This window comes from Indicator indicator, chromosome 3, assembly GCF_027791375.1.
Source record: "Indicator indicator isolate 239-I01 chromosome 3, UM_Iind_1.1, whole genome shotgun sequence".
Taxonomy (NCBI): domain Eukaryota; kingdom Metazoa; phylum Chordata; class Aves; order Piciformes; family Indicatoridae; genus Indicator; species Indicator indicator.
The window spans coordinates 49733379-49752139 of NC_072012.1; the positions used below are offsets into that span (position 1 = coordinate 49733379).

Here is an 18761-nt window from a genome sequence, read left to right on the forward strand (position 1 = left end):
TTAGCTTTGTAGCACTCTGCTGTGCATTGGCAACATTTTGCTTGTCAGACGGTCTAGTTCTTGGCACAAAATGTAACCCTATAATAGTTCTGCATTAGGCATCTATTCTCCCTACCTCTCCACCTCCATCATGAAGAAAATGGACCTCAAGTCACTGCAATTAGATTGAATTCGGTTTCTTCCCCTCTGCAGAGCCACAACAGCGCTGATTTATGTTAAAACATAACCCCTGTTGCAGGCTTTCACCCTAAATCAGGAGGAGCACTACTCATGTAACTGGATTACAGGAAGCATTAACACCAGCAATTGCCCTTTCAAGTTGAGAAACCAACAACATCGCCAAAGGTGAGAACAAAAAGGGTCAGCCAGGGCGAAACAACAAACGGTGCCGCTTGCCCTATCTGATGAAAACCGAAAAACAGCAACAAGCAGCAAGTGCTGGTTTGAAACAAAGAGCTTGAAGAGCATGCAAAGCAGAGCGGATTCCCTTGGCAAGGACATTAACATTGCCATCGACTTCAGGTGACATTCAGAAGAAAGAAACAGAATGTTGAAGCGCAGAGATCTGGAAGGAGCAGGGTTGCACTTGGATGATGGCAACCACCCTGCTGTGGGACAGCTGCCCTTTAGAGGAAGACACCTTCCAAATGTCTTCTGGTGAGATTAGTCCAACAAGCAGTCTGACTCTCAGCACTTTGCCTTTAAAATGCATGCTTCCCCCAAAGGCTTCTGCTGAAAGGATGACGTTACAAACAGATCAACACCACTGTCCTTCAGCACATCCACAGACAACTGAAGATCCCAAGCAATAAACAGCTTTCATGTCATGATTAGCTCATGCTGTTTTGCCCCCACCCCCATTAAAACACATATGGTTCCCAGCCAGAACAGAAGGCTTCTGAGCAGCAGCTCCATCCTAGAAATGCAGTAGCAAAGCTCCAGACTGAGGTCACTTAATGAGAACTTGATATAGATTTAATAGATCATTTTTTATGTGGCTGTCAATTGAAAATCCTTCTCATTCGGCTTTTAAGGCAGGCACGGAGCCAGTCAGCTAAAATCAGGGTAGCCCTGTGTGCAAAGCTCTACTAAAAGAACAGGCCACAGGTTAACAGTGTCATTTAATGGAAAAATGAGGAGCCATGCAGATTCGGAGTTCCTTGCACTAACAGAAAGGTTTCACCTTCACAAGAGGCAAAATAATACTTGCTATGGGAAAAGAGAGCAGGTTCTTGTATTAGAGAGTCATAGAATAGTCTGGGTTGGAAGTTACCTCCAAAGGTCATGTAGTCCAACCCCCTCTGCAGTCAGCAGCGACATCCCCAACTAGATCAGCTTGCCCAGAGCCCTGTCCAGCCTCACCTTGAACACCTCCAGGGAAGGAGCCTCAAACCACCTCCCTGGGCAACCTGTTCCAGTGTTCCACCACCCTCACAGTGAAGAACTTCTTCCTGATAGCCAAACTCAATCTGCTCTTCTCTAGTTTGAAGCTATTGTCCCTCATGCTGTCCCTGCAGGCCTTTGCAAACAGTCTCTCTGCAGCCTTCTTGTAGCCCCCTTCAGGTACTGGCAGGCTGCTATTAGGTCTCCCTGAAGCCTCCTTTTCTCCAGGCTGAACACCCCCAGCTCCCTCAGCCTGTCCTCATAGCAGAGGTGCTCCAATCCCCTGAGCATTCTCATGGACTTCCTCTGGACCTGCTCCATCAGGTCTATGTCCTTCCTGGATTGAGGTCTACTCCAGAGCTGGACACAGCTGTCCAGGTGATGTCTCACCAGAGCAGAGTCAATTGGCAGAATCACCTCTCTGGATCTGTTGGCCACACATCTTTGGATGCAGCCCAGGCTGTGATTTGCCTTCTGTGTTGCAAGCTCACACTGCCTGCTCCTGTCCAGCTTCTCATCCATCAGCACCCCCAAGTCCTTTTCTTCAGGGCTGCTTTCTAACACCTCATTCCCCAGTCTGTATTGATAGGGAGGACTGTTCCAGCCCTGCTATCTTAGCCTATCTTGGGGCATGGATGTATCCAGCTTGCTTGGCATCTCCTTTTCCTGTTCACTACCATTCAGTACCGGACTCTGTGTACAGCTGGCAGATGCCCAGTGAAACAAGGCTGTCACTAACTTACTTCACTCTGATATCGAAACTTACATACAACTGAATCTAGTCCACTGACTGTGCTAGCCATCCCACATCAAATTAGGGCTTGTTCATATGGGATGCAACAAGTCCAGAGCACAGCTTTTTGAGCCTAGTTCCCTGATAGCATCACAGTATCAAAATATATTAGAGGTTGGAAAGGACCTCCAGAATTCATTGAGTCCAACCCCCCTGCCAAAGCAGCATCACCCAGGGGAGTCCACACAGGAATGCATCCAGGTGGGTTTGGAAAGCCTTCAGAGAAGGAGACTCCACAACCTCTCTGGGCAGCCTGCTCCAGGCCTCTGTCACCCTCGCTCAAAAGAAGTTTCTCCTCATATTGAGCTGAAACCTTCTCTGTTCAAGTCTGAACCTGTTGTTTCTTGTCATATTGCTGTGCACCACCCAAAAGAGCCTGGCCCCCTCCACTCGATCCCCAGCCCTCAGCTCTTGAGAGACATTGATCAGATCCCCTCTCAGCCTTCTCTTCTCCACACTAAACAGCCCCAGGGCTCTCAGTCTCTCTTCACAGGGCTCAAGTCCCCTAAGCATCCTCCTGGCTCTCTCCAGCAGGTCTGTGTCTCTCTTGAACGGAGGAGCCCCAAACTGGACACAGGATTGCAGCTGTGGTCTCAGCAGGGCAGAGCAGAGGGGGAGCAGAACCTCCCCAGCCCTGCTGGCCACACTTTTCTTGCTGCACCCCAGGATGCCATTGGCTCTCTTGGCCACAAGGGCACATTGCTGTCCCATGCAGAACTTGCTGTCCACCAGCACTCCAAGGCCTTTCTCCATGGAGCTGCTTTCCAGCAGGGCAGCCTCTAACCTGTCCTGGTGCCTGTTGTTATTCCTCCCCAGATGCAGGACCCTGCACGTGTCCTTATTAAACTTCATGAGGTTTGCCTGCAGCCAGCTCTCAGCCTGTCCAGGTCACATTGGATGGCAGCACAGCCCAAAGGGGTGTCAGCCAACCCCACCACCCCCAGTAATTTTTAACTGTTAAAGCTTTAATGTTAGACTAATAAAAATGATTATTCCTTTGTGTCACTAAGCCTTTCTTGCATTTGATGCATTCATGAGGGCAGATCTCTGTAAGTACCAACAGTGTGAGGAACTCCTGCTGAAGCACTTTGTATGCTAACATGCCCTAGTGTTGTGTGCTCTTCTTTCCTTCTTTGTAAAGGCCATTCTCTTTTAATCTAGCATCTTCTGGACAGAGTCATTTACAAAATTAAGCCAAGTAGCTGCTAATTGTAATCAGTCACATTGTTTCAGTTTAATCCTTATTAGTTGACTCTAATGAAGGTGTGAGCCATTAGGAATGCTTGGTCTTCCCTCCAGGAAGAAGAAGGAGTCCAATGCTCTTCCCCATAACCAAGCAGGGCTACCTATGCACTGGGGCGAGGCAGTGCAGTGTCTGTGCAGAACATATATGTGCAGAACAATGCCAACTCTGCTGTGCACTCCACAGGACAGCTCTGCTGACAGTCTGCTGCTCCACTGGCATGAAGGGTGAGGATATAGCAAGTTCCACTGACATGTTCTGCACTGCAGAAGGGAGCATTGCCATCACATTTTTGAGAATGGGAAAGATCACACACAGGTCACTGAACAGTAAGAGTCCCTGTAGAGACGTCCCAGAAGGGGCACGTATGGAGATATTCAAGGTGAAGCTCAACAGGGCTCTAAGCAACCTGATCTAGTTGAGGATGTCCCTGCTGACTGCAGAGGGGGTTGGACAGGATGAGCTTTGGAGGTCCCTTCTAACCCAGACCATTCTATGACTGCACCAACAAAATACAGTCATTCTTTTCAAGTAGGAGGCTTGTTTCCAAACAGCTCTGTAAGCATAATGGTGGATTTAATAGAGAAATAGGAGTGAACAAAACCTTTGATCAGGCTTCTAAAATCTGTAGGACTGTTCTCTGAAGTACATTTTTCTTATGTCCTATGCAGGGCAAGTTTAAAACCCATTAAGCGAAAGCAGTGCAAATATTAATCAAGGAAGAGATTTAATGAGATCTGAGGCAAAGGTAAGTTCTTTAACCTACACAGAAATGCTATTCTGACCTGGTTCATCAGGTTGCTTGCTGACCATGGGGAGGCTACACGAATGCAAATTCCAACAAAGTGATGAGATCTGAGACATGGTCATTGTTTAGATGGAGAGGATCAACCAGGCAGTGAAATATGAACTTTGGATACTTCACATTACAGTCTCTCTATATTTATCTAGAGGAAGATTTATTTAACACAGAAAGCAGAAAAAGGCACTTACCACAACAATCACATTCGTTGCAGGAATGGGAAGATTTTCCACTTCCAGATCTTGACCAGTCATAGCTAACAGGTTGAGGGATGGGTCATATGCAGGTCTAGGGAAGGCTGATTTAACAATTATAGCAGGGTGCAACTTGCTTATTTCAGTGTGGGAAGAAAAGTGGAAATTTTGTTTGGAATTCTTATAACTGTCTGTATCCAAACTTTTCTCCACACTCTGCACATGGTGATAGATAAACACAGGTTTTCCACTCTTCCGCTGATGGATTGTCAAAAAATGGTCATTGTCTCCAGAAAGGCAGCCTGTGGAAAGAGAAGAGTAAGATTAGAATGTCACACAGGATCACAGGATATTAGGAGTTGGAAGGGACCTCTGGAGATCTTCCAGTCCAACCCCCCTGACAGAGCAGGACCAGGGAATCCAGCACAGGTCACACAGGAACACATCCAGACAGGGCTGGAAAGGCTCCACAGAAGGAGACTCCACAACCTCTCTGGGCAGCCTGTTCCAGTGCTCTGGGACCCTCACAGTCAAGAAGTTCCTCGTCATGTTGAGGTGGAACCTCCTGTGCTGCAGTTTCTATCCATTGCTCCTTGTCCTATCCCAGGGCACAAGTGAGCAGAGGCTGTCCCTGTCCCTTCCTTCCTGACCCCCAGCCCTCAGCTATTGATAGACATTGATCAGATCCCCTCTCAGTCTTCTCCTCTCCACACTAAAGAGCCCCAGGGCTCTCAGCCTCTCCTCCCCAGGCACTGCTCCAGTCCCTTCAGCATCCTTGGAGCCCTCCCTTGGACTCTCTCCAGTAGATCCCTGTCTCTCTTGAACTGGGGAACCCAGAACTGGATGCAACATTCCAGGTGAGGCCTCACCAGGGCAGAGTAGAGGGAGAGGAGAACCTCTCTAGATGTGCTAGACACACTCTTCTTAATGAACCCTGGATACTGTTTGCCTTCTTGGATATTATGTAGATGGCACTGGAAATCTGATGAGCTCCTTGGGTTGTGCAAGATTTGGAAAGAGTATTTGTAGAATAGAAGAATTCCCTTAAAATTCCCAAATGCACTTTCTACAAAAATAACAACACTACAGAGAGTTCACTATGTATCTGAAGTGCATTGCACTCTTAAATTCACTTTTACAGGGCTTTAAAAAAGGTTATTTATACTTAAGATCAGGGTTAGATTTCAAAAATTATGTGTAAGAGCAGATTACATAAATAAATCAAGTCCAATTTTTGTAGCAGTATCAACTCCAACAGGAGCTGTGTGCAGTCCACTCTCTATGTATTTAATCAGTTACACTAAAGAAGAGAATTCCTGTGATTTTCTTTTATATATGAGGCCTTGAGAATAGGCCAAGAATCAGATCCAGAAATCACTTAAACATGAAAAAAGAGAACTGAAGTTCATATGACTGAGTCCATCATCACAATTCTGCATTCCTGTTCAGCTGCTTAAATCACAAAGCCTTCCTTGTGCCAACTCCTGCATGACTCGAAAATACAGGTATGAGGATTTAGCCATGCCTTGCGTACCTTGGCACTGGGCCCAAAGAACTTTTAGATTACATGATTTTAATAACCCATCTATGAGGAGAGCCTGAGGGAGCTGAGGGCTCTTCAGCTTGGAGTAGCCTGAGAGGTGACCTCATTGCTGGTGATAAAGATGTGCAGGGGGAGTGCCCAGAGGCTGGAGCCAGGCTCTGCTGGGTGATGCCCAGTGCCAGCACAAGGGGCAGTGGTGGAAGTTGAGGCATAGGAAGTTCCATGGAAACAGGAGGAAAATGTTTTCCCTGTGAGGGTGCCAGAACACTGGAGCAGGCTGCCCAGGGGGGTTGTGGAGTCTCCCTCTCTGGAGATATTCCAAACCTGCCTGGCTGTGTTCCTGTGTGATCTGCTCTGGGTGCTCCTGCTCTGGCAGGGGGTTGGACTAGATGAGCTTTGGAGGTTCCTTCCAACCCCTAACATTCTGTGGTTCTGATCTATGAATAGAAATTAAGTTGTCTTTGGACAGTCAAAATGCTTCCAATGGTGCCTTTATAAAAGGAATCAGAATTAAAGTTTTATGTGATTTTTTTTTTATGAAAGAAACATAGTGAATTTTCAGTGCCTCTATGAAGAACAGATCAGCTACAACAGCCTCAGGAAGAGGCTATCCTGTGAGCAGAAATATAGGCAAGGATCAGCTCCTTCATGGATAAAAAGTAACTGAAGCTGCATTAGTCACTTCCTAGTAGAGCACTTTAAGAAACTCTCTGTGGCACAACAGGAACTTTATGTTCCAAGAAAAGTGAACCCGGATTGCTCACTCTGATCAGCCTGGAATTTCTTCTACATTAGCTGTTGGACTTAATGGCAATGTTGAATTTGTATGCTGATTTATTTTTGCTTAGAAAGAATTATAAAGCAAATGTTATTTTACTTCTCATAATGAACTGTGAAAACCAGCTCAGAACCAACAACATGTTTCAATACAGATTGATCAAAAAAAGTAATTTGGTCTATTCAGACTGATTTTTGCTTGATTTTTTTTTCTTCTGTAAGCAAATCAAAATAATCAGTCATTTGCACTGCTCTACCCAACGCTCTTAGGAGATTTCAGTGTAGGTAATTACATTCTGTTGACCTAATTTCCTTATGAAATTTTGGTAGGGAAAATCAAGGACAATACCTAATCTGTGCTATATCATTGCTATACACAGGCTCACAGGATGTTAGGAGTTGGAAGGGACCTCTGGAGATCTTCCAGTCCAACCCCCCTGCCAGAGCAGGACCAGAGAATCCAGCACAAGTCACACAGGAACACATCCAGACAGGGCTGGAAAGGTTCCACAGAAGGAGACTCCACAACCTCTCTGGGCAGCCTGCTCCAGGGCTCTGAGACCCTCACAGTGAAGAAGTTCCTCCTCAGGTTGAGGTGGAACCTCCTGTGCTGTAATTTACATCCATTGCCCCTTGTCCTATCCCAGGGTGCAACTGAGCAGACCCTGTCCTCTTCCCTCTTGACACCCAGGCCTTAGATATTTATAAACACTTATTAAACCCCCTCTCAGTCTTCTCCTCTCCACACTAAACAGCCCCAGGGCTCTCAGCCTCTCCTCACCAGGCAGTGCTCCAGTCCCTTCAGCATCCTTGGAGCCCTCCCTTGGACTCTCTCCAGCAGATCCCTGTCCCTCTTGAACTGGGGAGCCCAGAACTGGATGCAGTATTCCAGGGGAGGAGAACCTCTCTGGATCTGCTGGACATTCTCCACCAAAAGCAAGTGCATGTCAGTAGGCAGTGAAGTAATTCATAACATGCATGAGCAGAAAATCAACAAGAAAAAAACAGAACACAGAATCCTGCATTTTGCAGTTCACTTGGAGATGCTCCTATTATAAAGGATGATGCTAAACCTAAGGCTTACTCTTTAGATGACAAAAACAAACACTGACAATATCCTAGATGCACACTGAGGTCACATCTGTGATGTTCAGCTGTTGGCAAGTTTTGATTGGGAAGATGACTGAGGGCAGAACGGAAAAAAGAGAAACTGCAGAGTATAGTCTTGAAGGAAACTGTATTTCAAAGCTTGTTAAGCTTGCTGGGATCTCAGGAAGCTTTGTGGGGGCTGGCTTCATTGAGAAAATCCTGAAGGCTGCTCTCACTCAGTAACCGAGAATTTTGTGGATGGTAAAGTAAGGAAACATCAACACTTTTCACGGTCACCTACTTCTCATAGTCATCTACTTCTCACACTACTTAGCTAGATTTATTTTTGTAAATAAATTTATTTTCATAAATAAATGTGTCTCTTTCACAGACAACCAATATTTCCAAAACTGATCATAGATGACATGCAGGAATGGAACTAGAGACACATTCGCTGCCTGTGGCTCCTCTTTGCCCCCTTCATTCCTACTCCTTTGTTTCTGAGGGAATCAAAACCCACTGTGATTCTCCTGGAATTCTTTATACTGCATCTCCTACCTGCTTTAATATTCCAAACCCTTTCATTTTATTTGTTTTTACTGAAAGAAGCAGCGGGGGGCGGGGGGGTGGGGGGAAGAAGAAAATAAAATTGAATACTATCTCAAATTCTTAACAGAATAATATTATCTCTGTCCCAGTTATGACTTCAGAGTTAATCCTGACTGAATCCAGAGTAACACAGAAAATCCTGAATGGTTGCCTTATTTCTGATAAAACAGTAGCTGCAGCAGCTCCCTCCAAAGCTCTCCTGCTCATTAATCTCAATGCTTTTTACAACAGTATCACCATCTCCCACTAAACCCCAGCAGGCTGGCTTCCATTAGGATACTAAAAGCCGCATCAGTCAGGTCCCTGCAGATTCAATACATGGCTGTGGTGGGTTGAAATTACCCCCCAGAATAAAATTGCCAGACCAGCTCAGCTGAAAGCCAGGCAAGCTCTATTGACAAGCACACTGGAATCTAGAAATATGGAATGCAATGAATATGTACAAAATACACAATATTTATATGTATTCACAATTGTAACAGTGTGAGAACTGAAATCCCCTCCCACACTGACAATGACCAGGCTAGCTCAGTCTGGAAGCAAATGAAAGCTGTAATTACAAGCAAAACTACAATCTATGATGAAATGCAATGAATATCTAAAAATACACACTATCCACAACATTTACAAATGTGTACAATCAACAGAAAAACACAACCCAGCTCCCTTGGCTTCCCCCTCCCCTCAAGAGGCTGTGCTTCTTCCTGAAGGGGCCTTTCCCCAAGGGGCCTCACCCCCATAGCCAGAAGGACTCCCCCCAGATCTCACCCTGGCAGAAAGCAGAGAGTCAAGAAGCAAAGAGGCTGTTAGCTTGTCAAGGTCAGTATGCATGTTATCTTCAGCAGAAAAGAAGAAGCAGGCAGACAGAAGCCAAGCAAGCTGAGACAGAGACACTTTGTTTTGTGATTCTTAAACATTTCTCTCTCTCCAATGGAAGTGTTTAGAATAATCATTATTTTGCTTTCTTACACCCAATAGTGATCTATTTCTTGGGTCTTGGGTGACAGGTTGGACTTTGATGATCCTTGAGGTCTTTTCCAACCTTATTGATTCTGTGATTCTGTGATATTTACATTCTTTCACTTTCTCCGCTCGAACTTTGTGAAGAAAAATTAAAAAGACAGTCTTAAAACCATTACAACAATTTATAAACAACACAAGGACCCCCCTGGACAAAATCAGGGAGTTACTAACAGCTTCCCCCTGACTGCTTTCTTCCCCCACCCATTGCAAGGTAAAAGAGAGAGAGAGGAGAGCAGAGAGCAGCTTGTTAGTACTTAGCCACAAGAAGAACACAGCCAAGGTCAGTAACAGCCAAGCAAAAGCTACCAGCTAGTATCTGCTAGAGTGAAGAAGCTGAAAAGAGAAAAATTTAGTTTATACAACTTTATATTAGTTATCAGCCCAATGGGATTATTTAGACCTTATCATTATTTCCCCTTTGACATCCAATGGCAATTTTATTTACATTCTACCACTTTTCTACTCAATCCATGGAAAATTTTCCCAGGCATCAGCCTAAAACTGCCACAATGGCCTATTGATTTTCAAGATGGAAAACAAAAATATATTTTGGTAATGGCCCATCCTTTAAAAAGGAGAAATTAATAAGTGCAAGTACAAAGCATGCTCTTCCACTCAAGTAAATCTATTTTTACCAGCTGACAGTGCACAAATCCAAATACATTTCAAGAGAATTGCTAGGCTGAACTTGGTTTTCTGAGAATCCCATGAGTTCCAGTAGCTTGAGTAGGTTACATGAGAAGTCATTAGAAACACAGCACTTCTCCAGACTGAACAACCCCAGCTCCCTCCGTCTGTCCTCTTAGCAGAGGTGCTGCAGCCCTCTGATCATCCTCGTGGCATTTCTCTGGGCATGTTCCAGCACCTCCAGATCTTTCCTGTAATAGAGGCTCCAGAACTGGATGCAGCACTACAGGTGGGGTCTCACCAGAGTGGAGTAAAAGAGGAGAATCACCTCCCTCGACCTGCTGGCTTTTGTTTTTTTTATTTCAGCTTCATTCTTCCTCTGTTCTTTACCTATTGGTTGATTTTTCCTTCATCACAACACCTAACATGATGCTGCTGCTTTTCCTATTTATTTCTTTTTAACAACAACAACAACAACAACAAAACCCCTGTCTTGATCTTTTCATGCTAACCTGCTGGAAATTGGAGGGGAAAAAAGGCAAAATAAAAAACCCTTTCCTTTGTTTCATAAGGGAAAAACATGCTGAAACTTGACTGATTGGTTTTGCAGACAAATTTTACTCAAATGCCATTCAAGTCACAGTACTTAATGCTGTTGCCAAATAATTTCTCATTTTCAGTCAGAAGACTTAGTAAACTTTGGTAATTAAAATTTGTATCCTCAGCTGCCTATGCTATTTTTTCTTCTGTTTAGCTCTGAAGGGTTCTGAAGGGTGCTCTTTGCCCTATAAAAATCTTTCTTCACACCCTGTAAGGCAGCGTCAGACTTTGGACAGGCTCAGTCTTTATCACCTCTTGCAGAATGCTTCATCTTTTCTTGAACAGCCACTCAGACTCACTGTGAGAGGCAGGCCAACATATTGTGCAGAGCACCCTCTCCAATAATGCCAATGTTCCTAAAGCTAGGAGATTTGTTGCCTGCCTATTTTTAGTTCATTGAAAGGACAATGGACTGACAGAATCACAGAATCACAGAATTAACCTGGTTGGAAAAGACCTTCGAGTTCATCCAGTCCAACCTATCACCCAACACCATCTCATCAACTAACCCATGGCACTGAGTGCCTCATCCAGGCTGTTTTCAAACAATTCCCGGGATGGTGACTCTGCCACCTGCCTGGGCAGCACATTCCAATAGGCAATCTCTCTGTGAAGAACTTCTTTCTAAGATCAAGCCTAAACCTCCCCTGGCACAGCTTGAGACTGTGTCCTCTCACTCTGTCACTGGTTGCCTGGGAGAAGAGACCAACCCCCACCTGGCTACAACCTCCTTTCACACTCTGGGGAGCTCTCTCATGTCTGTATAATGGTCTAGTAGATGTTGGCCCTGAAGAAAAGGAGGAAAAACATCCACTTAGTATCTGTGCTAAAATGCTTAATATCATGCTAGCCGTTTATGAGCACAGCTCTAACTCTCAGGAGTCCTGGTGACAAAGATACTATGGGAAATGCTCAGTACTGATGATTTCCAGACATAGAATAAACACTATTATAGCTTAAAAGGCTTCTGACGTTCCTGGGTTATCCCTTCCAGTGCAGGCAACAGGATCTTCCTTTGTCTGTGACTTTAAAACATTAAAAAAAAAATATATGGCTCTATTTGTGCTTCATCTATCTCACTGAAACAAACAAACAAACAAAACCAACAAAAGCCAAACACAAAACATAACAGGAGTCAAGATATCTAGTGGGAAATAGAACTGTTTTAATGATGTTGAAAGCAAAACTGAAAGCAAAAGCTTTCTGGAGGCAATTTGCCTTGCATCTGTACAGTCTAGTTAAGTTTGTCCTACTGTCAGCAAAGTAGGACAGCAGTCAAAGCTAAATCTCATTAGGATGGGCTACACAATTTTTAGGCAAACACAAACTACTGTTCAACTTTATCAGGGTTGACCAAAAATTACTGCCAATAAAATGCAGTATACAGCAGCTAAAATACGACTCCACCACCAGCTGGGCAGCAGAACATACTATCCATAGTGTTCTTGTGAGACAAACCAGGCACATCCGGAAAGGAAAATAACAGGAATCTACTCATTGGTTTGGTAGCACCTGTGTGAAGCAACACTTTGGAAGTTTTGGAGCTGACAAAAGAATTCACCTGGGAAAATGCTTTCCCACACCTAATAGTCCTTGTAGCAGCCAGACTTGCAGGCTGTGATCAGATCCCCTCTCAGCCTTCTCTTCTCCACACTAAACAGCCCCAGGGCTCTCAGTCTCTCTTCATAAGGGAGATGCTCAAGTCCCCTAAGCATCCTCCTGGCTCTCCCTTGGACTCTCTCCAGCAGGTCTCTGTCCCTCTGGAATTGGGGAGCCCCAAACTGGCCATAGTATTGCAGGTGTGGTCTCAGCAGGGCAGAGTAGAGGGGAAGAAGAATCTCTCTAGCCCTGCTGGCCAAACTTTTCCTGTTGCACCTGTTATGAGGAGTTATCAGCATCTGGTGTCCCTCACCAGGAGGAATATGATATCCATGCTGACCGATTCCTCTTCTTCCTCTCCTCTTCCTCTCTCTTAAAGCCATGTCTATATGTTTGCTAACAAGCATTTACGAATTTCTCTTTCTCTGAGTGGTCTACAGCTCAGTGTTACATCTGACTTGATTATAAATAGTGCCATGTACATATGTTAGATACCATTTCTTTTTTCTCTCCTTGTTAAACCCCAAAATAATTTGTTTTTCAAGCTCTAGGCCTGCATTTTCCCCTGTTACTGAGCTTTTATAGCATGGTATCTTTAGTGCCAAGCATGTGCCCCATCTCTTACCATCCCACACTTGCACTTCTCTGCACCGCATCCCACGTCTCCACTCTCAGTGCCTCTGTTACTGTATTTTGCTACCTGTATAACCTAGAGCTGTACCATTCAAAGGTAAACCACACAGAGATCCTTGGTTGATTAGAGAAACTGTTGGTAAAGCTAAACCCAGTGAAACAGGCCAATCAAAGAGAACTTGGGCAGTGCAGGCCTGGCAAGCCCCTACCATGTAACCCTACGAACTCCATACAAAGCTTATGGATTTGATACTGGCAATGGCAACACAAAGGTACAGGGCTGCAAGTCACAGCCCTTCATAGGGTGGGTTCTGTACTTCCTAGCCAGGTCCAGGAACCGAAAGACTTCTTGCAGTAGCAGAACAATGCCCACATGTATTGGGTTGAAATTACCCCCCAATTAATTTGAAGAACTACCTCCCAAAATAAATTGCCAGCCCAGCTCAGTTTGGGATGGAAGCAAATGAAGCTCTATTTACAAGCAAACTACAACCTAGAAATATGAAATGTAACAAATATGTACAAAATATACAATAGTTGTACAATAGATATACAATAAACAACACAGAAACTCCTCAGTCCCCACTGGATGGATCCAGGGGACCCCTTCAACTCTTCCCCCACTCCCTCCCTCCTCCCTGTTACCTCACACAGTAGTCAAAACAGAGATACCTTGGCAAGGCCACGGGAGAGAGAAAAAAGTTGCAAGCAGAAGCTACAGAAGAGGGAAAGAACTGTTTATGCCTCTGCTTTATATTCCCATTAACAATCCAATGAATTCTAGAGACCTTAGCATTATTTGCCTTTTACATCCAGTGGTCACTTATTTTCAGTCACTGCTTTCAGGGGCTAGGCTAAACTTCCCCCTTCAAACTGTAACACCATGACATGCCAAAATTCAAAGCAAGTAACCTACACCAGAGCCAAGCAAGCATAGAACAGGAGAACTGTAAAAGATAGGGAAAAGAGTTCGGATCTGTTCAGAAGTTTTGACCAAACTAAAAAAATTCAGACAAGATCAACTCGTACAAAGTACGTGGGTGCATGTGTGCAGGTGTATAAGTAACTTGGGGTTAGGCGTGTGTTTGAGAGAAGGTGAGAGTGCAAGAGCAGCCCTGAGAGAGGGTGGGGAGAACACACAAGAGAGAGAGATGATTGCAAGGAGGTGGGGTTTTTTCTTCCCTTTTCTAACAAGCAATCTGCTGAAAATAACTGCAAATTCATTTTTGCTGAATTTGTCCTATTCAGTAAGAAAAAAAAAAACCCACAAAAATGCTTTGGCCAAAAATGTCGACAGATACAGTGAATTTGGATGAAGCAGATGAGTGGCATTTTCAAAAAGACACAGAATCACAGAATCACAGAAACATTCAGGTTGGAAAAGCCCCTCAGGAGCACCAAGTCAAACCCAGAACTCTACCCTACAAGGCTCACCCCTAAACCACAGCCCCAAGCACCACAGCCAAACCACCTTCAAACACAGCCAGGCTTGGGCACTCCACCACCTCCCTGCCCACCACATTCCAGTCCCTCACCACTCTTGCCCTCAAAAAATGTTTCCTACTGTCCAGTCTAAACCTACCCAGTGGCAGCTTGAGGCCATTCCCTCTTCTTCTATCACTAATGACCTGGGAGAAGAGACCAGCACCAACCTCTCCACAACCTCCTTTCAGGGAGTTGTAGAGAGCCAGGAGGTCTCCCCTCAGCCTCCTCTCTTTCACACTAACCATCCCCAGCTCCTTCAGTCTCTCTTCATCACATTTCTTCTCCAGGCCCTTCCCAGCTTCCTTGCCCTCCTCTGCCCTGGCTCCAGCACCTCCACATCTCTCTTGGATTGAGGTGCCCCAAACTGGACACAACACTCCAGGTGTGGGCTGAGCAGAGCTGAGTCCCAGAGGACAATCCCCTCCCTGCTCCTGCTGGACACACAATTTCTGATGTCAGCCAGGATGCCTTTGGCTTTCTTGGCCCCCTGGGCACACTGCTGGCTCCTCTTCAGCTGCTTGTCCATTGGAACCCCCAGCTTTTACGGCCCTGATGCCTGGTATGTCTGTAATGAAACTGGATACCACAGAGCATTGATTTCACTAGGTCTACTCATGTGAATTAAGAGATGAGCCACTGGTCCCAGAGGCACTTAAATATTCTGCCATATTTATGTCCTGGTACTAATGTACAGTAGAGTCTCACATCAGACTTTTTGGTTTTTTTTCCACCAGAAGTTGAGAGAAAATGCTGCATTAATTTGCTGATTTTGTGATTACTGTCATTTTCCAAATGAAGGTTGGGACTGAATTCTGCTCTGCATGATGTGGGTGTGACAGTATCTCCACAAAATACCTAGTAGGTCCAGGAAAATCAGTAGCTGATATGAAGGAAAGTCAAGTTTGGTCCTAAAGTTTTGGGGTTTTTTTGTTGTTTGGTGTGATTTTTTTGTTTTGGTTTGGTTTGGTTGGTTGGTTGGAGTTTTTTTGTCTTTTTTTTTTTTTTTCTTTTTTCCCCCAGGTATTTTTCCGCCAGGCAATATTCCTCTAGAAAATCACACTAAGGATTTCAGATCAGGTCGTATTAAGCTTCTCCAAGTATTTATTCTGAAGCCATGCTGAAAATCTTACAGGACATTGACTGTTGTCCTTCTAGTCACTTAGATCAAGCCTCAAGTTGGACTGCAGAAGGTGTTGGACTAGATGGCCTTTGGAGATCCCTTCCAACCCAAACCATTCTATGATTCTGTGATTCTATAAGAGACCTCCTGGCTCTCTACAACTCCCTGAAAGGAGGTTGTGGAGAGGTTGGTGCTGGTCTCTTCTCCCAGGTCATTAGTCATAGAAGAAGAGGGAATGGCCTCAAGCTGCCACTGGGTAGGTTTAGACTGGACAGTAGGAAACTTTTTTCAGGGCAAGAGTGGTGAGGGACTGGAATGTGGTGGGCAGGGAGGTGGTGGAGTCCCCAAGCCTGGCTGTGTTTGAAGGTGGTTTGGCTGTGGTGCTTGGGGCTGTGGTTTAGGGGTGAGCCTTGTAGAGTAGGGTTGTGGGTTGGCCTTGGTGATCCTGAGGGGCTTTTCCAACCTGAACATTGATTATGTAATAATGTCCCCATGGAGGGGCAGCACCACAAACATGGCCACTCACTGCTATCTCATTCTAAAGAGACACAACCCCCCAAGAGACCAATTCATGGTTTCTCAGCAAGCCTCCTGCTTCACTCTCCAGAGAAGCTGGAATCAGCCTTTGTTATCTAACACGTTTCAGTCCTCTCACAATACAACAAATAAAATTAGGCAGGGATTCCGAGCTCACAAACCTCAATAATTTGCTAATGGCTGTACTGAACATAACCTTTTTGTAGAAGATGATGTCTTTCAAAATTATGAATAGCAAGAATTTCCACATGTGAAAACATGACAAGAACCTCTTTTCCAACTAAATGCTTCTTCAAAAATGAGAAGTCAGATACTGAATTATAAAACTATTTCTCCCTAAGAGAACCTTCAAGGAGACAGGTGACTACCCTTTGATTATCTGTGAGTCTCCTAACAAAAGGCACAAATGTCTCTACTAGTAAAAACACCCACTCATGGCCAGCAATGTGCTCTCCAAAGAAAGGAATTTTAAGCACCAGCTTCATTTAGATTAGTTAGTGCAATGAAGCAGAGTTTCAATACACTTTTTTAAAATCAATAGCTCCTTCACATTTACTCTAAATGCATTTAGAAGCCAGCATTATTCACTCACCAGTCTGAGGTTACTGAAATGGATCCGATTGCAAATGCATTTTGTGCAGAGCTCACCTCGACCCTAGAAGTACAGTCTTCAGATTGTCTTATTTTTGAGACAGAGCTTGTGCATTTAATAGAAAATAGGCCCCTGATACCTAAATAGAAACTGCAGTCCACTCAAGTCACTTCCAACCATGAAAACATCATGCACTGCATGCTTGGCCATGAAAGCTGAAGTACTCAGCTCAGCAGAACTTATCAAAGAGACGTGGAGACTTTGGTACCAATTAACTGGAACCAATCTAGCATATTTATAACCTGTGTTTCAACACCTGCTGACTTCTACCCAAAGGAGAGTTAGTTTGTGGTCAAAGACATTTCAGTTTGGCTATAAGCAATCCTCATGTTAGTAGAGCACTGTTCACAACATTTGTTAAAAGAGAAAATGAGGTGAAATAATTAGTTGAGTAATCCAGATGACTCAAAAAGGGCTGTCTAATTACTAGTTAGTCTAATTCTTCCCTTTGTGTTTTTGCTACTGCTTGTCATTCTTTTACAAGGAAACAATCCTTCCTGGTCATCTTGGGAGACATTGGGTTCACAGAATCAGAGGATGTTAGGAGTTGGAGTTGGAAGGGACTTCTGAAATTTATTGAGTCCAAGACCCCCTGCCAGAGCAGGACCAGAGAATCCAGCAAAGGTCACACAGGAACACATCCAGACAGGGCTTGAAAGTCTCCAGGGAAGGAGACTCCACAACCTCTCTGGGCAGCCTGTTCCAGGGCTCTGGGACCCTCACAGTGAAGAAGTTCCTCCTCATGTTGAGGTGGAACCTCCTGTGCTGGAGTTTATATCCATTGCCCCTTGTCCTATCCAAGGGTGCAACTGAGCAGCGCCTGTCCCCTCCCTCTTGACACCCAGCCCTCAGATATTGATAGACATTAATTAAATCCCCTCTCAGTCTTCTTTTTACTGCAAGAATAACTGTTAAGTCATACCTACTACAAAGAGTATAACCTGCGCTGCCGTGCACTCTCTCATGCAATGCATAATGCAAGTTGAAGATTTATGCTGACATTTAACCACCCTCTACAGATTTAGGTGTTCATCCAACAGCAAGCTCTACATAGGCTGATTACTCCACCTGCTGCACTCAGCAGAAGGGCCCAGTTCTGTTTTCAGAGATGCACACCCAAGTGTCTTTGCTTTCAGCAAGCAATACATGGGGATATCAATGGCACGACTGGATTGCATCTTCTGTTTACACAGCTGCCATGCTTTATTGGAATCAGTGTCTAAATCAACTGAGGAAAAACTGAGGAAAAAACAGCACATGCAGAATCCTCATCACATTTTTAATCAGAATATTTTCCTATTTTGTGTGTAACACGCAGCTACTGTAACACAGCCATGCTAGGACTGTCTTTCTGTAGGAAACCCCTGTGTATCAGGATAGGCTGGGGACTCACCTGTTGGAGAGCAGTGAAGGGGAAAAGGACCTGGGGGTCCAAACGGATGAGCCAGAAATGTGCTCTTGTGGCCAAGAAGGCCAATGGCATCTTGGGGGTGGATTAGAAGGGTTGTGGTTAGTAAGTCAAGAGAGGTTCTCCCCCTCTACTCTGCCCTGCTGAGGCCACCTCTGGAATATTGTGTCTAGTTCTGGGCCCCTCAGGTCAGGAAGGACCTCAGGGAACTGCTTGAAAGCACAGAGCCACAAAGAGGATTAAAGGAGTGGAACATCTTCCTTATGAGGAGAGCCTGAGGGAGCTGAGGGCTCTGTAGCTTGGAGAGGAGGAGCCTGAGAGGTGACCTCATTGCTGTTGATAAAGATGTGCAGGGTGAGTGCCCAGAGGCTGGAGCCAGGCTCTGCTGGGTGATGCCCAATGCCAGCACAAGGGGCAGTGGTGGAAGCTGAGGCATAGGAAGTTCCATGGAAACAGAAGGAAAATGTTTTCCCTGTGAGGGTGCCAGAAGACTGGAAGAGGCTGCCCAGGGAGATATTCCAAACCTGCCTGGCTGTGTTCCTGTGTGATCTGCTCTAGGTGCTCCTGCTCTGGCACGGGGATTGTATTGGATGATCTCTGGAGGTCCCTTCCAGCCCCTAACATTCTGTGATTCTGTGAAATCA

The 18761-nt window shown here is 45.0% G+C and overlaps 1 protein-coding gene across 1 annotated transcript in view; it reads right to left on the reverse strand.

The window, feature by feature from the left end:
• The window catches only part of PTPRR (protein tyrosine phosphatase receptor type R), a 149020-nt gene extending 139710 nt beyond the window's left edge, over positions 1 to 9310 (reverse strand). Inside the window, exons 1-3 of the mRNA XM_054399457.1 lie at positions 9283 to 9310; positions 5066 to 5080; positions 4413 to 4717 (exon numbers count right to left, since the gene is read on the reverse strand). Of these exons, the coding sequence (XP_054255432.1) occupies positions 4413 to 4475 (63 nt within the window). The 5' untranslated portion in view covers positions 4476 to 4717; positions 5066 to 5080; positions 9283 to 9310. The remainder of the gene's footprint in view (positions 1 to 4412; positions 4718 to 5065; positions 5081 to 9282) is intronic.
• Positions 9311 to 18761: the final 9451 nt, after the last annotated feature.